Below are 27,520 nucleotides of genomic sequence, written 5' to 3' on the forward strand. Positions count from 1 at the left end.
CTTAAATGATGTTCCATTACTGAGGCCACTGAAGGTTAAAGAAATGCAAAACCCCACACCCACATCGCATCGCTGCTTCCTCACGTCTAAAGTTGAACGGCAGGTCTTTCGGCTCTCCACCCAATTCCTTCCTTTTTTTTTGTTCAACCTACTCACAGAAAGCCTAATTAATAACAACAGCTGATGACGGACAGAGAAAGATCTAGAGCAGGAGGAAGAGAGAGAGAGTATTCTTTGATTGTTGTCAGAAGCCACACCCTTGGGTGGCCTTGGAATCTCCTCCCTTAAGGTTAAAAGGCAGAAGGAATCACAAGGGTGTGATTGTACTCTGCAGAGTGACAGGTGTTACCCAGTGACAGTTTACTCTAATCGTCCGGCTTCTGTAGAGGTAGGTGCCTCGTCTCTTTTCTCCGTCAGTATAAAGACTAGAAGTGCTTTGAAAGAAATGTGTTGAATGCCTGTGTGAGTCTGAGTCCTTGTGACAAAATGTTTTGCGTAATGGTCTTGGGACAATGTTCATTAGGACAATGTAATGATGTACGTTTTCAGCAGCTTTAGTGTGAGAAATAAATGCCTTCCTCATGCACTGATTCATTACAGACAGGGTCTTAGATTTTAGTTTGAAGCTGTTATCTCTTATTGCTTAACGTGAACCTTATACCAAGAGAAATGATGTCAAACATTAATGAAGTGCTAACTGTCCTGACATGGTAGACTTTTCAGTCCAAGCAGCAAACTATTGTCATCTTGTCTGCTAAATGGTTTAAAGATGATAATACAATTTTTAAAGCATCTTGTAGAGGGACAAAAAAGGACTTATTTCAGATTTCAATGTGTAGATTTGGATGTTAACTGTTAATTTATGTTCCTTTTTTTAAGCTAAAAATGTGTGGACTCTGAAACAACAGATTAAACTTCTTCTTTTTGACATAAAACTAATTTCAACGTTTAAGAAAGCCCCAAAACAACCTCTCTTTTAACTCTTTACCTCTCAACATGTTTTACACAAAGCGATGACAGAGAACTATTTCACACAAGCCAAAATATCTCAGACAAACCCGACTTAAAACACTCCGGTTTTGGATTGACAGCACTAATCAGGGTGTATACTGTGTGACTGAAAGTTTGACATATGTTGCAGTAACAGAGCTGTGCATGTCTGCCTTAAGGCTTCTGATATGGAAGTCCTTGTGTTAGAGTGTTCCTGGGTCGACAGGGCACAAGCTTTATCACCGATAGCTAATGGCACGACACAAGTAAGCCCCTCTGTTTTGCTGACAATGGTGTGTTTGGAGAAGGTGTGTTGTGGAGGGTGGGTGTGACATGTCGGTACAGATCAAGACAAACCAGTTTAGAGCATTAATCTGTCAAGCGGTTCAGCAGAAATTTTGTCGATTTCCTCGGCCTCGGCGACAAACCCAGCATGACATTTTCATAAAAGCAACCTGAGCAGCCTAAGAGTGTGAATGTACAAGAGTACTGTAGATAAAAAGTGTTCTTTAGCTTTTGGGTTGAGTTTACATGTGCTCTGACATGATGTTAAATTTTAACCCAGAACATGTGCTGTATTTGAAAGCTCTCAGCCCACAGTGCCCCCTAGTGGTTAACTTACTGTACTGTAGCTTCATTATGTGATGAATTTCCTTCTTGTTCTACTTCCAGACTTACAGGCAAAGTTGCAAAATGAGCAGGTTTTCAAGTAAGTATTAAAATAATCAAATACAAAAAAATGACTCTGAATCAGCACATAGTATACTACATTTTTTAGATATATTCAAATGTGTAAACGGGTCATGAAATTTGTCAGCATATAAAAATGTTCAATGTATGAAGGCAACCTTCACGCTTTCTTTTTAACACACTTCTTAAGCTAATTGTACAGGCAAAACAATATGTTTTTTAATGCATAATGGCTGTTTTGTATTAAAGTGATTGAATATACCTGCTTAAAAGATGTGTAACTGCCTTGAATATGCGAGCTGCAGACACTTACGTTTTTTGTCTTGTGTTTGCAGACAAATCAAGTCTCCTGAAGGACAACAGCTGGATCCGAAGAGATGAAGAGGAAGAAGAAGATGTCGAGTAAGTCATGTAAACATAATGGACAAACTTGTTGTTCGAATCTCCGTTCCTTGTTATAGGAGAACAGTCTAGTACTGCACTACTGAGGTGTCTGATCCAGGAGTGACGCGTTTCGCAATCTCGTGTTCAGTCCTCGGTGCAACTTACTTGTGAACAAACCTGCACTTTTCCAGTCAATCCCCTCACGGGATCACACACCTGACCGAGACAATGATTTTCCTGTCTCTTATACCTGAACTTTAGCATCACAGCGACACCCTCGGTACATGCAAAAAAACACATTTAAAAACATTTTGCTAAAAGATATAATCTCGAAGGCCTCAATTTTGTTCTACTTTGCGACACCTTATGGCGATAAACACTGTACACTTCCCACATAACCAGACATCTACAGTCGGCTCCCTTTGTTACGGTTGTAACTCTTGATTGTCCTCGCCAACGGTCGTTTAAGTTTTTAGACTGTTTGCCTTCATCTGAGCGTCGAATTTGTTTCTTTTTCTTTGGATTTTCACTTATTGTTGAAGTTGTATCTGTAGTCGTCGATCTTTTCTTTCTTTGTTCAGCCATAGTAGATTACTGTTTACTCGCAACACTTGCAGAGAGCGGAAAAGCAGCCGCTTAGCTCCGCCTACCCTCTCTGGCAGACCAACCACTGCTGGGTGAAGGAAAACACGTCACTAACTGGGCGCCGCTTGTGAGAATTTCCGCGAATGTCGCCACAGACACCCATTCCGTAATAATACTACATAGTGCAAATGCAAAAGCTTCCATCAGTGGGCCAATGTATTACCTCATTCAGCAATAGATAGTGATTTAACAGACATTTATTTAAATGAAAATCTTCGAGATTATTACATTAAGAACTCCTAATTTGGCTCTTACATTCCTCTTATAACACTCCTCCTTCTACACGTCAAAGTGATGATTAATTCATGATCGTACGAGTTAATAAATGTTTTCCTTTTCCTTTTTTTCCTCCTTCAGCCGAGACCCAAACTTCGGCAAATCTATTCTGAGCCAGTACAAATCTGGTGAAACTCCTCAGGGGTAAAACAAATGTTTCATTTTTCCTCATATAAGTCAAATTAAATCCTTTTACATCATGTAATTAATTGTCTTTTTTCTTATAGTGTAGACACTGAAGAAGTCAAACCCCCCCAAACTAAACCAACGTCTTCATCTGTGCACGCTCTCTCCAAGAGGTATTATTTTTATTGACGTTATGTTACCTTTTTATAATAAATTAAAGTCATGCGAGCAGTTCATAACACGTGATTTTTTCTTGTCATTGCAGATTCGGCGGAAGTCAGGATGAGCTGAGTGGCAGGTTGGTACAGCATTTATACAGTCTAATCATTTTTTCATTTCAAAGCCTCTTTTTTTCTCTTTCGCCAAAACTGTGACTTTAAATAGTTTGTCTTCTCATGGCAGCACCCTGCCTTCCAAGACTACATCCACAGTCACCAACATTTTCATATTAACACAACTAATGGCACAATATCCACGGATATATTCTGAGTAATCTGCATCTTTTTTTGCAGCCCATATTCATCTGTGAAGTCTTCCACCACGTAAGCAAAGCTCTCATCTACTAAGCCTCACGCAAAAAGAAGCATAGAAAGAACAAAAAGAATGTGTTATTTTGTATGCATCATTGTACTACAGCATCACAACATCCAAGACTACCATCATAGAGGAAGCAAAGACGTGTTACACAAAAATTCTTGCAATAAACCAACAAGGAAAAGAACGACTTCTGAGTACCTTGTAAACATGTCTTTTGTTTCTCCTCCTTTAGCACCACAACCACCAAGGTCACCAAAGACGGCAAGACCACTGAGACCACCTTCACGACCACCGAGAGTCCAAAGTAAATAATACTTGAAATTAATATTACAGCATTAATCTTCCTGCAGATTGAGACCGTGTCAGATTGATGGCAACTGGATTTTCTTGCAGATCTCCTGTGATCAAAAGTCCCACCAGTACGTTCACCGAGCGGGTTCTCAGGGCCTCGAACAAAGGGTAAAAATAATCTACTATATCAGTCAGTGGTGGAAGAAGTACTTAGATCCTTTACTTAAGTGCTATTTAAACAGTGTAAAAAAATATACTCCATTACAAAAAACAAAGTCTGGCATTGAGTAAAAGTAGAAGTATAACCAAGCAAAACGTAAGTAACAGTATTCTGCAGGAACATTTATGCATCAGAACCAGAAGTGGAAAGTAACATGAAACGTATTTACCCAAGTACTGAACAAGAATCGATAGCCTGAAATCTTTTTATTTTATACTTATACCTACTATAGCTACACGTCTGATGGAAATATTTCACTTTATGCTATCACTTTATAGCATTATTTAAGCTAACAAACTTAACATAAATCAGTATTAATTAGTCTCAAACTTCAAGTACAAAATTTAACAGTTTAAATCCATTTAAATGAAATCATCTGAGAAGTCTGTGAAGCGAGATGGTTCTTTGGTGCAACCGCTAATAAATAAGACAAGAGTGAAATATGAAATATGACCCTTCACGAGCCTAAAGGATTGGGAACCATTTGTTTAATCTGTTACAAATTATTGTGTTTTCTAAGTAAATTCAAATGTTTCAATCCAAAATCTTTATCTAAAAAAAGTACTGTAGCTGTCACATAAATGCAATACTTGAAAAGTATAACGAAGTGCAAGTACTTCAAACTGTACCTAAAGTGGTAATCTCGAAGATCTCAGTTTGTTCTCTTTGGCGACATCTATGGCGATAAACGGTAATTGCGGGAGCACACTTCCCAGATATCCAGACAGTGTTGCATGTGTGACGTTCACGGTTGGCTTCAGTTGTGACTCTTGATTTTCCTAGCTGACGGTCTCTTTCCTTTTTAGACTGTTTGCCTTCATCTGAGCGTCAAATTTGTTTCTTTTTCTTTGGATTTTCACTTATTGTTGAAGCTGTATCTGTAGTCATCCATCTTGTCTTTGTTTGTTCAGCCATAGTAGATTACTGTTTACTCGCAACACTTGCAGAGACCGGAAAAGTGGGTCATAGGCTCAATCACCATTGTGTTACCTCATTCGGCATTCGGCAATAGATAGTGACCTAACAGACCTTTATTTAAATGAAAATCTTCGAGGTTATCACTTTAATAACAGGACTGTATTAGATGTATTTAAAACTGAATTATAATTGATGTTACATGTTTTCACATAGGCAACAATACGCACCCTTCTCACCTACCAAAACAACCAAAGTGACGGAGACAACTGTTACCACCAATAAAGAGTAAGGTAGAATACAAAACTATAAAAACGAACACAAGGTTTTAAATCTATTCCTTACTTATAATTTAATTTCTGTGCAGCCCGGAGGACAAGCTTTTCGACACACTCATCCCCAAGTCTGTCAAGTACGATATCCCACCGATAGACAGGTGACTTTAAAATATATTATATTGATCATGACAGCAGGCATCAGTAACTATTTACTGTATTAAAGTGTATTTTCTTCTTCAAAGCAAAACAACCGTCACCACAACTGAGACTGTGCCGGTGAAAAGCAGCCCCGACACCGAGTGAGTTCCATCTCATAGTGGGAGTCATGTGGTGGAGATGTGTACTGTCTTTTTTTTTACACAAACACATCCATATAAGTTGTGCAAGCACCTTATTAAAACCTATATTATTTATATTATATTATGACCTCGAGTTTCCATAGGAAATATGACTAGGGCAAAGGAGGAAGTCGTGTAGCGCTGTACAGAAAAACGTGACTTTCACCAAGAAGACATGTGTTTACAACTCTCATGTCTACCTAAATCAAAATTACGTCACATACCTGATAAAACTCCCCCCCCCCCCCTTACCTAACCAAGTAATTTTGTCTGCAAAAAAAACCACAAGACTTTCAATAAGAGACTATTTTCTATGTTCTGTGTGTAGCAAAAACAAAGTAACTAACATTAATTTGAACCCAAACCTCCTCCTTTTCCTAAACAGAAGCTGTTAATTGAGTGCCAACACATAACCAAACTGTAACCATCTGCTTACCAAACTGTAACCATTTTAAATAAAACCCCAAGATTTTCACCCAGACTAGTGACTGGTGAGACAAGTCTTGTCCCGTTGGTAGCTAAATCAAACTAACATCAGTTACGTAACATAACTTAGGTAATAAAACTAATGTACTTACTTTAACCTGATCCATCTGGACCTAAACCTAACCAACTGTTTCACAACCTTTACCATCTATTCCACCTGTCGTTTGGCCGCGTCTGTCACTAATACTCTCCAACAGTCATTTATGTCATTTTGGGAGTCTTTGACAATCAGCAGTCAAATGAAAGTATGATTTTTCATTGATGATATTAAATTGGTAAGTGGTCATATCCAAATGTATTTTATTGCCAACAAATCCCATCGAAATACAAAAATCCAACAGTTGACATTGTGGTTTATTTTAAGTCCATCACACAAACAATATCCTCCTGCCATGAATGTTCAGTAGAGCACTGAACGTGTATTAGTCCACTACTGAAAATAGTCCCCAATGAATGTAACATTCACTCATGTATGGGTTATATTTGCTTAAAACTACAATGCCCAACTGCTTAAGGAAATGACTGAGCTTCTTTAACAAATAAAATTTATATTTAAACCTTGAATGGGAACCAATCGGCCTGGGGCTTGGAGTGACAGAGGCAATGTAGAGATGGATCAGCACATTGTTGCTTTCATGGGATTTGTTGCCAAAAAACTATTGCTGGCCTTCTCCTTTAAAACTTTGACTTCATTAAGGTTCCTCTATATACTGTCAGGTCAATGAGCCATTGCATAATGAATCCTTATCACCTCCTCTAGAGACACGTGCTAATTTTAGGCCCAGTTGGCCTGTAGGTGTGCGACTGGTGCCCCTTACAGCCAAAGAGCCAGGAAAGAAATGTATATATCATCACTTGTAGAATGATTATCCTACCAGTACTGGTTTCTTTTTTCCTTTAAGTAAGACTATGTAACTTATAACATAAAAAATACCTCAATATATATATTTTTTAAAGACTTACAATCTAACCTGTGTTTTGTGCAGTGCGGAGGACAAACTGTTCGACACACTCATCCCCTCATCCACCAGAGATGATTACTCACCCACTGACAGGTGATATTTTCATTCACCAAGCCTGGAAAATGAATTTTATTGATCATGATTCCAGGAAAATCCATAACAAATATTTTCTCCTCTACAGCAAAACAACCATCTCCAGCACTGAGACTGTGACCGTGAGAAGCAGCATTAATGGGTGAGTTACTGCAGGACCATTTTAACGCAGTGACATTTAAATCCAGACAGTCGGATAATAAATATTTTGCTGTGTTTTTCAGAGATGTGAAAACTTCAACCACAACAAGGACTTCCTCTACGTAAGATAAACCTTTATTAATCGGGAGTCAGAGGGTTGCACTCATAATCACCAGGCAGTTTAATAAAATGAAATTGTCTTTACAGGCCTGAAGATGATCTTTACAGCACCCTCCTGCCTAGAGCCATCACATCCGGCCTGAATTCTCCTATCAGGTTTGATGCTCAGCAAATATAATCAAACAAAACACACAACCATTTAATAATCCTGTCAGTTAAACGTGACATTGTTGTTGCAGCAGTGACCGCAGCAGCAGCATCACAAAGAGGGAGATCATCACAGTGGAGAGCAGCAGAGGGTGAGTGCTGGAAATGAATGAGTGAAAATATGCAAAATAATTGCGTCTCAGAGTGTACAGTACAGTCATCCCAGTTTCCTCTGACATTGTCTTTTTTTGCCATTTAGAGTGGAAAGCCCGACTCTGTCTTCCCCATCCTCCACCCGCAAAACCAGGTGAACATGCTGACGACTGTGCAGTAAACTTTAAAGAGATAGAGACTTAAAAGGACACTCTAAAGAAAGTCTACGTTTAAGGCCTTAAAAATACAAAAGAACAAACAGTATTTGAATTCTGTTACCATTACTTCAATTTTAAGAAAAGGAATAGGACCAAACAATCCATACTTAGCCTGTATTTAAATTTCTATCTTAATGCTAAATGTAGTTAGCTTGTAGGCTTTTCTATGAGCGCCTAAGCTAGCAGCGTTTTCAGAGTTGTATTGACTTCCAGTTGTTTTTAGTTTCGTTATAAAAATCCAAATGAATAGCTTACAATCTCCAGTCGACACCAACTTACTCCTATGCCTCTTTGACCTACAGCTACAGCTCGTACGCTGATGACATTCCCTCCACTCGCACCACCTCCTACACTGTCAGTACCAAGCCCAGGTAAATATAAATGATCAAACCTCTTGCAGGGATGTCTCTGCCGATGAGAAGTTGATAAAGATTACTGCACTCTTTCTTATATCACTAATCTGATCTGTGTTTCAAAACAGTGACGACTATGACAGCGACCGCAAAAGCTTCTCTTACACCAGACCAGACTCCAGGTAGGAAGCAGAGCAAATAAGAATCAATTTCCTTTTTGTTTTTTTTGAGTAAACTGTAAAATATTCTAAATCTCACATATGATCTGTGGTTCATTTTGTCTTTGTATAGTTATGAGTACAGCAGTATCAACAGCCCCTCTTCCTACACCTCGACAACATACAGGAGCAGCAGGTATTCGATGATATGAGATATGTCTGGGTTTAGTATTGGTGACTCTGTTACTTGTACAAGCTGATAACTGTGTGACTCTCACAGCAGGTCGGACGACAGCCTGTCAGATCCTATCTACTCCAAATCCTCCAAGAGTCTGTATTCATCGTCTGACAGGTAGGACAAGTCTGACTTTGGAAGCAGTAGTTTGACTAAACATAATAGAAATCTAAACCTGTATGTGAGACTGTATAGCAGGTGCTGCTGTGCTTTGTGCTAACTGTAAGCATGCTATCAGGCTAACAGTGACAATGCTAACATGCTGATGTTTAGCGGGTATAATGCTTACTATAATCACTATCTTATTTTAGCATGTTAGCATGCTAACTGCTAATTAGCACAAACTACATTTTTGGCCGTGTGTGAATTTCATGAATTCTGCTAGTTTTTGGTGTAAAATCAAAGCAATGGACACATTTTAATTTTGAACAGAGGGTGGTGCTAATTCATTGCAGTTTGTCCTGAACCAGGCAGGACCAAATTTCATTGCATCCCAGGAAGTAGATGTCAAGACATTTAACTTAAACCATGAACCTCAGGATGACCCTTGAGTGAAAGTAATGGGACCTCAAAGTCTTGTTCCAGTCCTTCTAATAGTTTTAATATTTTACTAAAGGCAAAAGATTTAAACCTGAACACCAAAGTAATAGAGATTCAAGGGAACCATTAATATATGTGCAAAATTACCTGATAGTTAAATAATGTTGTGATAGTTCAGTCTGCACCAAAGTGGTGGACATATCTACCAACAGACAGACACTGTCATCCCTATAGCTAGAACATGATTAGAAAATAATAACTCAATGTCCAATCATTAGCTTATTCATTTTCAATCCAAAGTTGCTAATACCACCATCAAGATTGAACGTGAAATGAATATTTATGATGATATCCTTTAATATACTATTCAAATATTCATCAACTTCTGTCCCACACAGGACGGTGCATGAGAAAGACCTGTGCACAGTCTGCCGTCGGCCCTTCACCGGTGAGGCCAAGATGGTCCTGGAGGACATAAAGATCAACTGCCACGCTACCTGCTTCAAAGTGAGCCGATAATTTTATCCTTTTATACAAGATAGCAACAAGTAGTGGTTGAAGAAGAAGCTTTTTTATGCTCTCAAATAAAAGTATCACAGTGTCAAAATGCTCTATTAAAAATGTATTTATTAAAAGCATTTTAGTGTATTTTAATGTGCTAATTATATTGTTTGTAGGTTAATCTGTGATAATATATCATATTATAGTTTATATGTTAAATCTTAAAGCCCATGCAGACACAAAATCCAACCACATGTTTTTTCACTTTTGTTAATCAGACCTCTTCTCCCTCACTTTTCAATTAGTGCCTATTGAGGTTCGAAAACTTACCCCATATGTAGTGGGTGACAGTAAGTCAGGAGAGGTTTTACAAAAAGATGGGAGCATGCATGCAAAATACCAGGGGTCCATTTCATAAAAGGGATTTGTATTGCACTGTGTAACTGCACTGTAGCATCTTTTTTCTTCTCAATAAGAAATGAACTCTTGCAGTATGAATGCAGCAAAGTAGGTCAAACAATCCTCTGCACCCTTTAACAAAAGCAGCTTATTGGAATCCAGCCATAATTGATTCTAATACTTACTGTGACATGTCAAAACATCCTCTGTGAAATTTGTATTAGTGCACAGAGTGTAGGGACATTATGTCATTCCTGGCATTGCTTCATGCAACTTACCAGTCTAATCAGTTGGATAATTGAAAACACCTGCGTAGGTGTTAAGAGCCTTTAATCTGCAAAGTAATAAATACCTCCAGCTGTCAAATACATAAAGTGTGGTGGATATTTTCCATCTGAAATGTATGGTAGTAGAATTATACACCTGCAAAAATGGAAATGCGTAAGTAAAATACCTCAAAACTGTAATTAAGAACAATACTTTAGTCAACAAGATGCTACCAGGAACTGTGCAGCTGACTGCTCAGCGTGTATCTCTGTCCTCATGCGAGTGTTTGTTTGTGTTTTGCAGTGTCAGGTGTGTAACAACACTCTGGCACATCTGAAAGCTGGAGACAGCATGTGGGTCTACAAACAAACGGTGCACTGTGACAACTGCTTTGAGAACACCAGAGGTAAAAATGAACTTCTCTCTCTTTTTCTTTTGTCTAAATGTTTTTTTCTTCAATTTGTTTGCTGAAAATGTTAAACACCTTGAGTTAAACATGTAATATTACATTTTTTCCCAACAGAAAAGTGGCAACGCTGAGTTTCTCCAAGGCCTCCAAATGAAATATATTAAGCAGCCATAAGAACATGTGCTTAAAGATCAAATATATTACTTTTTATCAATATGTTTTGGGTGACATGGGATCTACTGTACTTATGTTTTTTCAAGCTACTAAAGCTTTGTCTGTATTGTTTAATGAATGACAGTTACATTATGAACAGAACTTTTTTAGTAACATGCATGCTAGTTGTCAACCTTTGTATCTAACACTTTGACATATTTAGATAGCACTTCTTATATTCTGTTAACCTGCAACTTTCAGGGGGATGTTTGTGTGTACTATCATAAGAGATATTGCAAAATATAGGGCCGGGGGCTTTTTCTTTGTGCAATAAAGCAAATCAATATATTTTAACCTGTGGGAATTGGTATATTTTTGTTCTGAAGTTCCCCTGCTCTTTTTTAAATCATTTTTTACTTTTTGCTTACTTGTCTGTATGAAGAGTGATGATCTAAGTGATATTCTGCAATTAATACTAAATAGATCATTATTTTTGATGAATAAAAATATTAATATTGATTTTTTTTTTTCCTATAAATTCTCACATATTATTTAGAGTTCACTAATGTGCAAATAAGTTGTTGGAGAAATATTCAGCACTCATCAAAAACAATCAAGTTAACAGAATTTAGTGTAGCATCACTCTACCATTATTGTCATAAATAAGCGGGGAATATTATATACATTAATCTTTATAAATTAAGATATAGGCTTATTTAAATTTTTAATATGTTCATGGAGAATTGTATGTTTCAAAGTTAGCAGCATTAATAATGCTTTTAAAGTGAGAGGGAACTATGTGACTATGCTAACCTTAATGCTAGCTAGTACCAACTTTTATAAAATGTAATTTACCTTTAGTACTTATTATTAACAGTAGCATATTTCTTATGGCCAGTTTATGTAGTAAGGTAGGTTAGCTACCAGTTAGCACAGCTAGCTATGCGTTGCAGTTAATGGGTGTAAATATTGAGTAACTTATAATTTCTGAGCAAGAAGTTTGTTAGATGACATGAGCTTTATTTTCAGAAAAAAAAAATCTCCAAAAAAGAGGCTAAATAAAACTTATAAGCTAAGTTAGCTGACTTTTATTAGCTGCTAACTCGTTGCTTGCTGCTTTCAATGGGTACCAGTTTGTTTGGACTAATTTGTATACCTTTCATAATTTAAAGCTGCTGTGAGGAGCTTTTGGTTTGTGTTGATTTTAGTGCCCCCTGTGGACAAAGCCATACCTCTTATCTCTTTGCCGATTTTGTCCTGTACATGCTAAAGTTGTGGTTTTTTTTAACAAAAAATCTCATCCTGCTTTCTTTAACAGTAATTTGTATCACACAATTTAAATGTCTACCCTGGAAAATGTAAACAAAAGCAACGTGCAGTTAATAGCTTTGTCTGACACCTACCCCTGCCAGCAGTTTCAGGCAATACAAATAACTATATAGAAATAATCAGTCTTGCCGCTGATGGTCTGCTTTGCTTTTATAGGTCATTTAAAGTAATCACAATTAATTTCAGTCTGTTTCATAACCAGCAAAAAACTCCTCACAGGAGCTTTAAAAACGTCAAAGAAACATACACTTTTTATGGGCACTAATGTGTGCGTTAAAAGAGTCCATAATTAATACTTCCTCAGCAGTGGTGTGATGGGAGTTGGACTCCATGCTGCTGACCAATCAGATGAAGGCTGTGCAATCATCCCAGAAGCAGCAGCAGCATCAGTGTGTGTATCTGTGAGTGTGTGAGCGTGTGTAGCAGCTCTAAACGGGGGAATCTGGACACCCTCTCTGAATTGAATAGGACCCTCTGCAGGCAGGCCGTGCTTATTTGCCCCTCTCAATGTGCTTTTTACCAAATGGAAGCAGAGGTGTTGAACCCCCAGATGATGGCAGACGTCAATGGCAACAATAAAATCACGAACGCGGAGCTGGAGGTGTTAAAGCTTCAGGAATTGGTCCGAAAATTGGAGAAGCAAAACGAACAATTGCGGACTAGAGCTAACGCTGTAAACAATTGCTCCGTCGGCCCTCATCTCCAGACCTCGTTGTCGTGTCTGCACGTTGGTACGTCGTGTCCGAGTGACAATTTCTCCAGTAAATATGACATTTCAAGTCCAACACAGTCGCATCCGTGTGCCCCCGCCGGACCCAGGGGTTCACTGGAGGAGCCGTTCGCCTATTTTCAGCCCAGCTCGTCGTCTCCTGACGCGGCTGGGGAGGACAGCGGCGCCGATGGAGAAACAACTGTTTTGGATGAGGTTGATATTTTGGACCTGAACATCGTGCTCCCTATAGGAGAGCCTGATAGCTGGTAACTACTCTGTTTATATCAACCACTTCACTGTAGCTACATATGTGTGGATTTACAGCATCATTATCTGACTATTGTGTTATCCTGACCCTAATGGATGCCTCTTAAACCACTGGATTGCAATTAGCCACAGTTTTGTGACATGATGTGAAATTCTACCCTACCATGTATCCCATTATTGATTTCACTATTGATTCCTCTCCTGCTGGTGTAGACTTGCAGACACCTTGTAAACAGACTCTGTGACTCTTTCTAGGAGAGGAAAAAAGAACAAAAACAAATTTGACACAAGCTTCCCAGAATGCATTGTGCATGCAGCATAGGTATTTATTCAGCGAAAGACAGCACTGAGATGAAATTAGAAACAATGACCCCCTTGAGCCTGTGATCAAACAGCTCGGCTTAGTGTATAGTGTTTAGCCCCAGGCTGAACTACTTTGAAGCTTTGTATCTGCTGACTTAGGTAGCTCACACTGACATGCTGACTACTGAACCGTCTCCAGCTTTATGTATCTGAAGTGATGATGCGGAAAATGTAGCACACATCGGAATGCAGTGTCGGTATATCATCTCTCCATTTCACATAGCTAATTGACCCTGGGTCAGTGTAACACCATGGCCCACATGCAAAGTAAGAGGTCAGCGCTGCTTGTTTCATATTTGTCTACTTGGACAAAGAAGTGACACATCAACCTGTAGTTGGGTTGATCTTTAGAGATAACAGCATTGTAGCATACACACCTTTATATTTGCTTTATTAGTGTATTTTATAATTGTGTCCTTATAAGCAGAATTCAGAACCAGATAGCTTGTTTGAACCTCTTTATAAACTCCATTTTGTTGGGTTTTTTTGTCTCGCTGCTGTACACATATCTTGGGCTGCAATCACAAATTATATTTAGTTGACTTTAGGTTATTTCCTTGATTAATTTGGTTCATAAAATGTCCAAGAAGACTTCTTCGAAGTCACAGTTTAGATGACCAACAGACCAAAACCCCAAATTTATATGGTAGCAAATCCTCAAAAATTAGAAGCTGTATCCAGAGAATATTTGGCTTTTTTAGTTGGAAGATCACCAAACCTAAAAATCGACTATCCAAATGTGGCTTATTAATCTTCTGCAGATTGTTTTGTCTATTAATTGACTAAGCTTTTCCCTGCTACACGTGTCTGTCTCCCATGATAAGAAGAGGTACCATCACTAACCCTCAGCACGTACTCACATGCTATACATCACTGCACTGAATGAAGCTGTTACTTGCCACTTGAATTTTTATAGTACACTGCTGGTTTCATAGCTTATGTTGTTGCCTTCAAAATGGCAATTGCTTTTTGTGGAAATTTTGAACTTTTATTGTGTATCTGCAGCTTGATTTTATGAACCCCCACTGCACTATAAGCAGTGAGAATGTCCTTACCTGTCTGGGTCACTCATGTGAAAAATATTGCGCCTGTAAAACTCAGCCGTACAGATCTATAAAGATATAGAGAAGCAACACTGTACAACACGCATTGTAAAATAACACAATTTACGATATTCACACGACAGCCATTTAACCTTTGATGTCATACTCAAAAGCTGTAATAGTGTTATGCATTATTACAGGTTTGCAAATCATAAGTAGGAAATCTGACCAGCTTTTATCATTACATTGCTTCTTGATTAATTAGCAACTGAAAAGGCAAAGTAAAGTGAAAATCAGTAGGGACAAATTAGGCCATATTTCAAGCATATTTGATAACACATTTGATACAAATAGCTAAGTCGTGCAGCTGACTTTAGCATTCAACCAACTTTAAGCTAACATTACCATTAGCTAGGGATTTACGCCTTTCCTTTTGTAAAGTGTAACAATGTCAAACAGCAGTATTGCCAAGGAAGTGGTTGAATGCTAACTGTAGCTGTTGTCTTGCAGTAGCTAACTCATAACATTAGATAGCTAACATGACTGTTATCTAGCTATCTTTATAGTTAGCTAACTAACATTACCGTTAGCTTGGAATTTACACCTTTCCTATTGTATAGTGTAACAATATCAAACGCCTGTGTTGCCAAGGAAGTGATTGAATGCTAACTGTAGCTTTTGTCTTGCAGTAGCTAAGTCATAACATTGTATAGCTAACATAACTGTTATCCAGCTATCTTTATGGTTAGCTAGCTAACATTACCATTAGCTAGGTATATAAGCCTTTCTTATTGTGTAGTGTGACAGTATCAAACGCCAGTGTTGCCAAGGAAATGGTTGAATGCTTACTTTAGCTGTTGTCTTGCAGTAGGTAAGTCATAACATTAGATAGCTAACATAACTGTATCTAGCTACCTTTACGGTTAGCTAACTAACATTACCGTTAGCTTGGAATTTACGCCTTTCCTATTGTGTAGTGTAACAGTGTCAAACGGCAGTGTTGCCAAGGAAGTGGTTAGCTGTTAGCAGAAGTTAAGTCATTAAATATGTTGGTTTAACTTAAGATATGGCCAGAAAAGACAATGGAATTTGATTTTCCACAGATTTTTCAGTTGCTTAACAATCACAAAGTGGTAAAATCGAATGTATAGGTGTAAAACTGGAACATAGCAATTTAATAGCTTCTCATCCTGACTGGAAATGGCTACAGAGGGAATATGGTGAAGTGGCTACATTGTGAAGGTGTCAGGACTTAACTGTGGGTTGTGTTATGCACTCCAGGTTGTACGTGAGCGCTAAAGCCAGGCTGCAGGGTGAGAGTTTCCTCAGCCCTCTCCAGTGGTGCAGGCAGGTACTGGACCACCCGGGGCCTGAGGTGGAGCTGGCCAAGATGACCCTCTGTCACAGACTGGACCAAGGTACAGTGTATTTACTACTCTCAGATTAACAGCCTTCATCTGCTTCCACATCTGGACATCTGTCCCTCTGGCTGCTGACATGTGATCATAAGCCGTGACACACTTCGCCCACAAAATGTCTCCACGTGCAACGGGATTTCAGCAGCAGTTTCTGAGCCGTGGGAGCGTTTCTCTGCACCCAGCTCAGTTGTTACTAACCATTTGACCGTTTAACTCGCTCTCATTAAATTTATGGGTTTTTAAGTACCTCAGCAAGCTTCCCACAGAGTGATTTTCTGTCTGTGGTAGCAGAGTTGGAAGGACTCCCATTTACACCTATCACCATCTCCAGAGGACGGTGAAGATTAGTTTAAAGGATTTGTTACTCGGCTGTTATTAAAACACGATTCCATTTGGAGGAACTCATGCTGTGCTGTTGGATAGCATTACACCGTGTTAAGTGGGAAAGCAGTACAGAGAGGATTATAAAGCTGTTGTAGAAGAATCACCATTATACTGCAGCAAAAACATGGTTCTACACTGAAGTGTTTTTAGCTTCAAATTAGTGGTGTGAAGATTGTGTCTTTTTCATACTTCAATCACAACCTAGCCGGAGCCTGCAGTTGGTTAGCTTAGCTTAGGATAAACACTGGAAACTTTATTAGAAAGTTTATTAACCAGTAGTCATCCCCTTAAAGCCACAAATAGTCTTTACCTTTTGGGTTTTGTAGCTTTACAAGTGCTGGTTGGTGGATTTTGCTGCTGTCTGAAAGAGCCAGACTAGCTTTTTTCACCTGCTTCATGTCTTTATGCTAAGCTAAGCTACCTGGCTGCTAGCTCTAGATTTATTTGGAACAGACAGACATAAAAGTAGCATTTATCTTATCTCATAACTCTGCACAGGACAGCAAATAAGTGTATTTCTTTATGTTATTATATAGCTTCCTCAAAAACTGTAGCATCTTAGCCTGAAAAGTAAAACAACGTACCGTGCATCATTCCTTGGTCTAGCGTTAAGTTGTACATGTACTGCTCAAAGTCCAATGATCTTGTCTGCACAAGAGTAAATTACAGTAGTCAGCAAAGTTCACAATAAATCTAGCATTTGTAATGATACTTAATAGTAGCAAAAAACTGCCTGTCCATCCTGCAACACCGGACACCTGATACATCATTTATTGATCACAGCGCAAAGGTGACACACCAGCACAACTTGGTGTATTTACACGGACCTCTCTTTAGGAAATGGCTTTTACACAGTATACTTATGCTCACTGGTGTCCTGGCTATGAGTCTTGAAGCTAATGGAACATTTACAGTGTTTGTACAGGATTTCTAAAACAAGGATATGATGCTAATATGCGCTTACACACAACCAGGATACTACAAAACCCCCTTCCCAACCAGTGTGCAACTGAGTCACGTTTGCTGCCAGACCCACTTTTAGATTTTGTGTATCACAGTTTTCTACACTCGTGCACGGACGGGGATATGGTTGCCATGGAAACCGTGCTTATAGTAAGTTGGTTTCTGAGGCAGAATTGACCAGCACTCGCTCAAACTCGCCTTCACAAGAGGCTCTTGTGCTGCTGCATGCATTGGGAATATACAGTGTGCATGTGTCTGTGTGTTTGCTTTGATTTTGAAATTGCAAAAGAGCATTCTGAGATCAATTATCCTCGTGTTGTGGGTGTCTTGTGTCCAAACTGTGCGTATTTGTTAGTGTTTGTTTGGATGTTCATTAGTGTGTGGGTTCAAGGTCCTCTTCTTCCTCTGAAGCCGTATTCAGTGAAGGTTGGCTCTCCTCCTCTGGGTCATGAATACATCCTTGTCTCAGAGCTGCACTAGCTGTTGTTTGTGTAACTTGCTGTGAATGCTGGTTTTATCCAGTAGTGGTTGAGCCTAATTGTGTCGGGAATGCCAAAAGCTCCACTTTGTCAGGTGTGTGCCTCTCTGACTATCAATTAGAGGGGATGGACTCAGTGTTTACAAACTGAACACACATTATCTAACGTCAGTCGTGTCTCTGAAAGCCAAAATTACTCACTGCTAGCCTGCAATTATTGAAGAAAAAAAACACTTTCTTAAAAGGCATACTTTATTCACAGCTTATAAGTTGTAGGAGGTAATGTGCTTTGCATAAGCCAATTATAAGGATGTTATATGAGCTGACTGACAGAGCATTGCAACCCAAAATCAATGTGTGTTTTAAAAGTATGGAAGCCCAGAATGGACATGGTTGCAATCATTTTTTAATGCCATTTTTCTCACAATACCAAGGCTTGTTTTCTCGTGATAATGTGTCTGCATCTTAAGAAAACAAAAGGCTACTTTCTCAAGATTACTTGATAATTTATCAAGAGAAAAAAACATTTATTTTCTTCCTTAAAGACCAGCTCCAGTCATGTTTTAAGACATATAAAATCATTAAGAAACCACCCCCTTCGACACGAAAACAAAACATGTCTCTGCTATCGTTTAGTGGCAACTTGCTGAAACTTAGCTAGCTTGAAATATAGTAATTAGTAATAATAACGTTAACGCTAGTAGTCAATAGTGAGTTCGCAAACATTGGTTGCCATAGGTTGCACATAATGATATGCATAGCGTCACCCCGTCCATTAACGGGATTGGCTCCTTAGGTTTGTGACGTCTCAAACCTGCGAATCTGAAAACGTGCTGTTCAGCCTGTACTTAGTACACTGCAGTTTAAAAGCAGACAGGCGCAGCCATGGAGATGACTGCTGATGTTGTCCCTGATATGTCTTGTAGCACATGAAAAAAAACCACACGGAGAAACAAGGTTAAACACTTGATTTTCACTGGAGGGGGTCTTTAAGATCTTTACATAGAGAACTCAAAAATAAGGTTCTGGTTCGTATGATCATGCCTGATTTCAGCCTTCATATTACTGTCATTATTAATGTACTGACTGAACCACCTGTTGTTTATTGTAATTAAAGGTTGATTAACTTGTTGTCTTGTGATAAAAAGTTTTTCTCAAGCAAAAAAATGTAGTCATGATCTCGAGATAACACTAAACATAAGTGCAAGCACGTCAGATCCTGGCTTCCATATTAAACGTATTGATGGTGTTTTAACATGAAATCAATACAGCAGAAAAATCAAATTTAAGCAGTACATATGAAACCTGAACACCCAAAGTGGACTGTAGTAAATCTAATTCTGATTTTGGGAATGGGATGAAGCCGACATGTTCAATCCCTGCTTATCCTGAGATCCCTCCAAAAACAAAGTTTAGCCCAATAAGCCGCGGCGGTAAGCTAAACCTTGTCTTACTGTATCAGCCTCTGCTGCCCGAGCCGTGACCCAATCATTTAAAACATCAATACTGATCTGTCAAAAGCAGATTAGCATCAGATCAGAGTGTGGAGATATAAACGGTGTACTGTATGTGTGTGGTTGTGTATAAATGTGTCTGTGTGTCACTAGCAAAGCCATCGGACTAACATCCTTCCCTTCATCTCGTGTCCAGTTAAGCGGAGGCGGGGAGTCTCCTCCGTCCGTCCATACAGCTGCATCGAGGGGCTCTCCACCCTCAGCTGCCCCGTCCTGCCTTACTCTAAATCTGCTGCACTAATCGAATCCCCAGGTAACACAAACATATGCTTCACATGCATGTCACTCCTGCTAACACAGACCTGCTGTATTCTGATAGGCTTTGAGGATTATAGATTATATATTTCAGAGATTACGGATGGCAAAGTTTCAGTATTTGCCTCACAGAGCTACACGCTAATTCCATAAATGCTAAAATTGATTATCTGCACATCACATATCTGAAGATGGCTGCCTATTATTGTTGTTATATGAGCATTTAACAGTTTTTCTCAATTGTTTGACATGTAATGATCATCTTTACCTAGCGTAGCATCGAAGCCAAGCTTGGTTCAGTTCAGACCAAAATGTCCAAAAATATTAGATTTATTGCCTTGAATATTCTTCGGACATACATGGTCCCAAGAGGATAAGTCTTAATGACTTAGGTGATCCTTTTTTCTTCCTCTGGTGCCATGAGCAGATCAAATCTTTTTATAATCTCAAAAATATCTCCACATCTACGAGCAATTTGGATGGTTGTCAATGGATGCATAATTTTGAATTAGGTGAACTCTTGACTTTTTCTTTTGTGCAACATTTAGTTGCCCACAAGCGGTTTTAAAGTGGTAATCTCGAAGATCTCAGTTTCGTTGTTTTTGGCGGCACCATGACGATAAACGCTAAATGCGGGAGCACACTTCCCAGATATCCAAACAGTGTCGCTCCATTTGGCTCTGGTTCCTTTATTTTCCTCACTGACGGTCGCTTTCCTTTTTAGACTGTCTTCCTTCATCTGAGCGTCCAATTTGTTTCTTTTTTTCACTTATTTTCACTTATTTTTGAAGTTGTATCTGTAGTCATCGATCATCGACCGGAAAAGCAGCCGCTTAGCTCCGCCTACCCTCTCTGACAGACCAACCACTGCTGGGTGATGGAAAACGTGTCACTAACTGGGCGCCACTTGTGATTTTTTCCGCAGAAGTCGCCACAGACGCCCAGTGGGCTTTCATCAGTGGGCCACAGGCTCAATCACCATTATGTTACCTCATTCAGCAATAGATAGTGACTTAACAGTTATTTGAAAATCTTTGAGATTATTACTTTAAGTAAAATTTCTTCACAACTTTTCTATGAATTGCCATGAACTTTGGTATAATATTCCCATCCCACAGGCCTTTGTGTTTAGTGCAAATTAGCGACATGCTAACATTTATCATGATGAGCATGGTCAACATTTGGCCGCTAAATGCTTACAAGTCAGCGCTAATTAAGGGCATGTTAGCATATTGAAGTTAGCATTTAGCTCAGAGCAATGCTGGGCTGATCACAGCCTCACAGAGTCACTAACAAAGATGTAGACTGAACCAAGGTACTGCTGTCTTATTTTTAGAGCGCAATTCTCCACAATCACTCAGTAACACTCAGTCACACCATGAAACATTTCCAGTACAGTCACAGTCTGACCAGTTGCTGCTGAACCGTGCAGATTTAATTTTCCTCACTAGATGAAAAGCTGCCTGTGTGGGGACTCACTTCTGTAACCTTCAGGCTTCTGCTGCCCTCGTCCCAAAATCTAACATCAAAGCAAAACAACAGGAGTGTACAAAGAAGGTTACTTATTAGCTTACAGGTTGGGCAAACATTTTAAGGCTATTGAACTAAAGATGTAACAATCTTCATTGCTCATTTTCAAACTCTTTAACCTGTAAGTCATTGCTCCATTTGAAATCCAAAGTAATAACAACACAGAGCCAAAAGCATCTGTTGCTGCCATAACCCAGATCCTTAAACAACCTGTTACTTGCAGTTTACAATCAGATTACAGCAAAATCTTAAGAAGGAAGGATTATCAGGTCGCACTCTGCGACAGATGGAGACAGAAGCAAGCTCAAACTCCTACAGGAAAATAAACCTTCAGCTTGTTCATCCATATTTTATATTTACACAAATGTCAGAGAATCAAGGTTAAGCTTTGATTTGCACGTTAGCCTGGTTATCATCATGATTAAATATCCTCTATCTTTCTCTCCAAGCCCCGTTGCTGTCCCCCAGTCCGTCTTTTCTCCCGCCGACTCTCCCGCTCAGGCCCAGCTGCAGCCTCGGCGACAGAGCACCCACCTTCCTATCCAACTCCGCTCTCCACAGTAAGACCTCCCTGACAATATGTCCTCTCTGCTCTGTCATTTATTTCTGCGGTTTCATCCTGCGTGAGTCACCATCCATCTGTATTAGTTAACTACACGACACACCAATTGAAGAAATGTCTTGTCTGTGCGTTCAATACTTAGATAACATGCACTTTGTTCAAATAACTGCTTCCCTTGGCTGTAGAAATTGACATATCTTGGTGAGAGTGATGAGGATCTTCTGTTTGTTTTATAGACGTGGGTCGCCGGCATGCGGCCATCAGCCCCCAGTCTTCCCTGGACAGTGAGGTGGGTGTGTCAGAGATAGAGGATGACACCATCTCTATGAGCTACAAACTGCAGGACATGACAGACGTGGAGGTCATGGCACGACTTCAGGAGGAGAGTGAGTATTTGAATGCCTCTAAGGCGTTACGGGGGGGAAGGGAAATAAAATATACCCCTCATGAAACAGGACCTGTTATGTTGGTGCTCGATTCCTGGCTCCTCCTTACACGTCAGAGTCATGAGCAGAATACTGATCGTCCAATTACACCAAATCTGCATGTGGCCAGGGCTGCTACTAACGATTATCTGCTTTATCCATTAATCTATAGATTAAACGTTTGATCTGTATAATGTTGGCAAATTGGGAGAAATTGACTTGCCTTTAAACTACGCGGCATTAATGTTGATAAATCACAATGTTAGGAAGTTTATCTGCGGTAATATTACGTATGGAGCTGTGAATCATGGTTGGCCTCCTTTACACACACTGTTAGATCAGGAGGTTGAAGATGAAATGAATAAATTAGATCTTTTGAAATGTTTATTGCAGCAGCAGAACTCAGCTTGTGTTTGGCGTCTCAGCTCCGACCTCATCACTCCTCGCAGATTTATTTTACATGCAGAAATTTTACATGCAGCTCCTTAGCCGGAGAGTATGAGCGGAGCAGAGGGAGAGACCGGAAATGTTGCAGCTTAAATAGACCGCCGAATTGGGAGGAAGTGTTTGTCAGCGGATTGTGGAGAATGGCGCCATTGTCAAGTGAGAAATCAGCGCAGCTCGAGTTGCCTGCCTGATCCAGCTCATAAGCAGCGCTCCATTAAGCTGTTATGTTATGGATGTTATTCCAATTATATGATATTGCTCTGATAGCTGAACATCCAACTGACTTATGGTCAAAAATGTGATGTGTAATCTGATTGGGAGGATTACCTGGTTACCTCAAGTCTCATTAAATCCAGTAAATTATCATGTTTATGCTAGAAGTTCAAAATGAGTCATTTTTACATATATTTGGAGTTTAGCAAGGAGACAATGTCACAACTTGGGAAATGGATGTTTTATTGCAAGTTTCTTCTCAGATCAGAATCAGCTTGATTGGCAGGTGTGTACACACAAGGAATTTGACTCCGGTTTAACTTCCCTCTCTATGTACAAGCAGTAAACATTAAATATATACCGATACCAGTATCGGGTATCGGATGGTGCTTGAGCTTAAGTACTCGTAAAACTACGATGAGTAGTGAGGAACATCTGATGAAAATGAAACTTTTAAAGTCATTATGAGAACTGTAATGATTTTATTAAGTACTCGTATCGGTACCCAAATGTAAGTACTGAAAAAAGTGGTATCAGTGCATCCCTATTAGATATCAAACTAAAATCCACAAGCCTACCTTAAACATCAAATATTAAACTAATATGTACAAACTACGTGAGACAATAGTGCAATGATGAGGAGTGCAAAGGATGCTGAAATTATATGATAAAAATGTTTTAATTATGTTACCAAAACATTGCATATAAAAAAATTTGCATATTTAAAGATTATATAGATTCTACATACACAGATTTTGATTCAGTGGAGCTCTGCTAGCTGGCAGGCGTCTTTTACAGCTGACACATTTGCATTTCTCATATTTAACACCTTCATAACAGTGTTTGTAAGTGTGATCTGATACTTGAAAACATCATTTTAGTTTACATAATTTTGTTGGCATAGTTTTTATATATATTACGTAACCTACAGTGTATGCTTAGTTTTTTCTTAAGATCCAAAATAATACAAGTAAGAAACATCCAGTAATCCATCCTTTCTATCGGTTATCTATACCTCCTATGGTGTTCAGGGTTGGGGGGCAGGGCTGAAAAGCCTGACATTGAATACTTATATGGCTGATGTATGGCTAAACTAAGATATGAAGATGGATGTTTGACCTTTGCACACTTAAAGTTGAGCTTGCAGTGATATCTATGTAAGTGTTGATAAATTATGCATCAGATTTCAGAGAAAAAACACTTTCCTGTATCAGTCTGAACTGCAGATTCACCACCTGAATAATGGATGACAGGCGGCTCCAGAATGAAATGTATCGTATACTATATGAGGCTCAGGTTCATGTCTTCCACAGATTTAAGCATCGATCTGTCCCCCTGCAGGTCTCCGACAGGACTACGCCTCTACCTCAGCCACAGTCAGCCGTCGCAGCTCCAGCTTCTCACTGCACACCCTCAGGCGCAGTGAGATGGATCTGGAGGAGGAGGACGAGGAGGACGACGTGTACGACCAGCTCCCTCCTCCTCAGCCTCGGCTCTTCCGCACAGGGTCTATGCAGCAGCGGGGCAGCCTGCCCCACTCCCACACCTTCTCCAGTATCAGAGACTGCAGACGCAGCTCCCTCACCCCTCAGTTCTCTCTCAGTGGACTCTCACAGTACTCGGGACCCTCCAGCCTGACCACAGAAACACACACAGGGTACAGGAACAGCACAGGTGAGTCCGTAATGAAGCCCTTCTCCTCTCCTCTCGAAAACATACAACATGATTACAAGGGTTTGGATTCTGTGGGTGAGATTAATATGAATGTCCCAATTCAGACTGAAAGCATCTTGACAGAATTACCCACATTCAAGACGTCCCAAAATTTCAGACCAGACAATTTCTGTGTGAGCCAAGAAGGATTTAGAGAGAGCTGTCGGTTACAGGATTTACCGAACATCCTCAGTTCGGGTCAGTGTGTCAGTCTGCTTATTTCTATCAGTTGCATGACTTACTGATGTAAAAGAAATAGATTTAGATGCCTTAGTTTGGAGTGCATTGGAATTTTTTCTCCATATTAGGACTGTCACTTGCTATGAGTTAAATAAAAAAAATTTACTTTGATTTGTACCACTCACGTCTGTACAGTAAATATTAAAGGGCCAGTTTGCTGATTTTCAACCTCAGTCCTATCATGCTATTATTGGGAGCTAATTCCATTATGGTAGGAAAAAAATGCAGTTTCGCTCTGTGCCTTTGGAGGACGCTATCCACTTCTCCAATGGGCCCTGGAAAACCTTTGCCAGACGAAGTAAAACGCACCATATGGCGGAGGCCAGGGAGCTTGCTAAACTACATTTCCTCAATCTAGGACGCCCGCCTCCGATGTCATGTCTCGTTCAAAATCATCAGGTTTGAAATGTAGACTGCAGACCCGAAGATTTGTCAGACGATCCACCGGTATATTCGTATTTCGGATTCTGTTCCGCTCTGAGCCGTTGCCTGCAGCGAAAACGGTAGTATTTCACTCTAACGTCTCTTGCTGGGCAGTTCCTTTCAGAGGGAGGGACGCAATGCATGCTGGGTTTTGTAGGAATATAGAATGGGTGAAACCAAGTTCAACTTTCTCTACAGCTATGGCGCCAATTTCAAATATTATTGCTTCTATCGCTTACAGAGAACACCAGCTTTGACTGACTTTGAGTGGCTTTTTCTAGGGGCGGATTGCTCCTTTAAACTACCCTGAGAAGCTGGTACTCTTAGCCTAGGATAAAGACTAGTAACAGAGGGAAACACCAAGCCTGGTTCTAACAAAATCTGCTGATAAGCACCTCCAAAGCTCACAAGTTTGAACTTTATATCTTTCTTTAATTCCCCCTTTGTACTCCTCAAGATGTAAAACCATTCCTTTAATGTTTAAAATGTTACTGAAAACCACTGATTTGATTTGTTGATATGGTTGCATAGACAAGCTACGGAGAAGCATGCCCAACCTGATCCGAGCTCCCAGCATGCCCAGTGTTCCCAGTATTCCATGCCTGGCTTCCCCCATCAACCCGCCCTCACACGGCCCCTCCTCCTTGCCAACAATCTCCTCCCTCCGGAGCAGCCAGAGCTTTGACTCATCCAATGGGCTCGCACGACTCCAGTCCTCCAGTAAGACTCTTCTATGAATAAATCAGTGATACACGGCTCATTTTTATTTATGAGTGAATGTAGAGCACTGTTATCTGAAAGGATGGCGTTTCTGTCTCTGATGTTGGTCTTACTTTAACCTGTGTTTCAGTTCCTTCTCCAGGCCAGCTCAGTCAGAGGGTCCAAAGCGTCGGGAACTTCCCCACCACCCCTCGAAATCCTCTAAAAGCAACAGCCTACGTGAGCCCCACAGTGCAGCAAGGCCCCACCACCACCTCCATGTCCACCTCCATCAGTCTACACTCCATCCCCAGCAGTATTGCGCTGCCTCAGCCCCTCAAACCCAGCAGCAGCAGTTTGGTACCGCAGCCCCTAAAAGCCAGCGTCAACCAGGCGGCCATCCCTCGCAGCTCCCTTCCCCGTCCTGCCTCCTTTGTGGGGACAAGTGGAGTTCCACGCCCGAGCAAAATCAGCCAACCTACACGCAGGTAAGAGATTTTTGCATGATCTGTCACAGAGCTGGTGTTTAAAGATTTACACTGATTCTCCTCAGGGAAGTTACTTTGGAAGGACAAGCTAAATAAATCAATCTGGTTATGATAGTTGATGGGATGATGTGTCTTTTATTTTTATTCCTTCCTTCCTGCAGTTTGCTGACTCCTCCAAAGAGCATGGCTGCCCTGAGCGCCCTGAGGGACGGCAGCTGGAAAGACGGCTGCTACTAAAACCAGAAGAAGTTAAAGAGGTGCACAGGGTAACTCTGCATGGGGCCAGTCTTGGGCTGTGACCCAAGAGAGAGTGACTGTTAACATTTCTAAGAGGCACTACTCTTCGCTAAAGGATGAAGAAGAGACTGAGGACAGTATGGGTCCAGCAGGCTGGATCTGTAACTTAACACCTGCTGTTACACAGACTGACACACTTTGAACCAACCTGGCAATATTCTGATAATCAGCTGTTTAATGTGAACTGGATCTCCTTTGATATGTTGTTTTTTGATTTGTCGTTGTGGATAGTTAAGGCTTTCATTCAACAGGATGAAAATTTCTCTCCAGCTGAAAGATGAAGGGAAAAATCTCACGCTTTTGTACATGCTTTGAATGATTTCATATGACTAATTCTGCATTTATTTGTCAGACTGTGGTGTCGGATAAGAAGTTGAACCTGGAATTTTGTTACATCCTGTGCCTGTTAGAAAATAGCGTAACTTATGTCACTTATATTTATTGGCTGGACCTCGCAGCACTTTTAATCAAACTTATGATTAACACTTTAAAATAAACGACCTGATTTGTTTCTTAAGTACAATATGACATTTGTCAAAGTAAGTGTTCACACATTATCTTTTGGCTACCTTCCTTTCTTCATCGTTTACATACGAGCTGAGATTTTTAATGTTCTTTGATAAACATAACCGCTGCAATGATATTGCACATGATGCTTTGTACGGACGACAAGAATTTAAAGAGGAGGTGAATTTTTAGAGTGAATAAAAGCCTTTCAAAATATTTGGTGAT

At 39.9% G+C, this 27,520-nt stretch overlaps 2 protein-coding genes across 2 annotated transcripts; both read left to right on the top strand.

Annotated features, from left to right (window-relative positions):
• The first annotated feature begins 325 nt into the window (after positions 1-325).
• On the top strand, positions 326-11,467 carry scel (sciellin). The gene is made up of 25 exons (XM_069663750.1): positions 326-388; positions 1,663-1,699; positions 2,016-2,082; positions 3,067-3,129; positions 3,213-3,284; positions 3,377-3,409; positions 3,624-3,653; positions 3,881-3,952; positions 4,042-4,107; positions 5,291-5,362; positions 5,442-5,510; positions 5,595-5,651; positions 7,163-7,231; positions 7,320-7,373; positions 7,456-7,494; positions 7,580-7,648; positions 7,732-7,791; positions 7,899-7,946; positions 8,313-8,381; positions 8,492-8,545; positions 8,655-8,717; positions 8,802-8,873; positions 9,695-9,803; positions 10,767-10,869; positions 10,987-11,467. Exons 2-25 carry the CDS (start codon positions 1,684-1,686, stop codon positions 11,001-11,003), a joined length of 1,443 nt encoding a protein of 480 aa, XP_069519851.1. The 5' UTR covers positions 326-388; positions 1,663-1,683; the 3' UTR covers positions 11,004-11,467.
• A 1,359-nt stretch (positions 11,468-12,826) lies between these two features.
• On the top strand, positions 12,827-27,503 carry slain1a (SLAIN motif family, member 1a). Its single transcript, XM_069663038.1, has 9 exons — positions 12,827-13,332; positions 16,021-16,157; positions 19,633-19,749; positions 21,731-21,841; positions 22,080-22,229; positions 24,270-24,602; positions 25,836-26,024; positions 26,155-26,491; positions 26,653-27,503. Exons 1-9 carry the CDS (start codon positions 12,878-12,880, stop codon positions 26,726-26,728), a joined length of 1,905 nt encoding a protein of 634 aa, XP_069519139.1. The 5' UTR covers positions 12,827-12,877; the 3' UTR covers positions 26,729-27,503.
• Positions 27,504-27,520: the final 17 nt, after the last annotated feature.

This window comes from Semicossyphus pulcher, unplaced genomic scaffold (assembly GCF_022749685.1).
Source record: "Semicossyphus pulcher isolate SPU_LCO1_2020_fin unplaced genomic scaffold, fSemPul1.0.p SCAF_15, whole genome shotgun sequence".
NCBI lineage: Eukaryota > Metazoa > Chordata > Actinopteri > Labriformes > Labridae > Semicossyphus > Semicossyphus pulcher.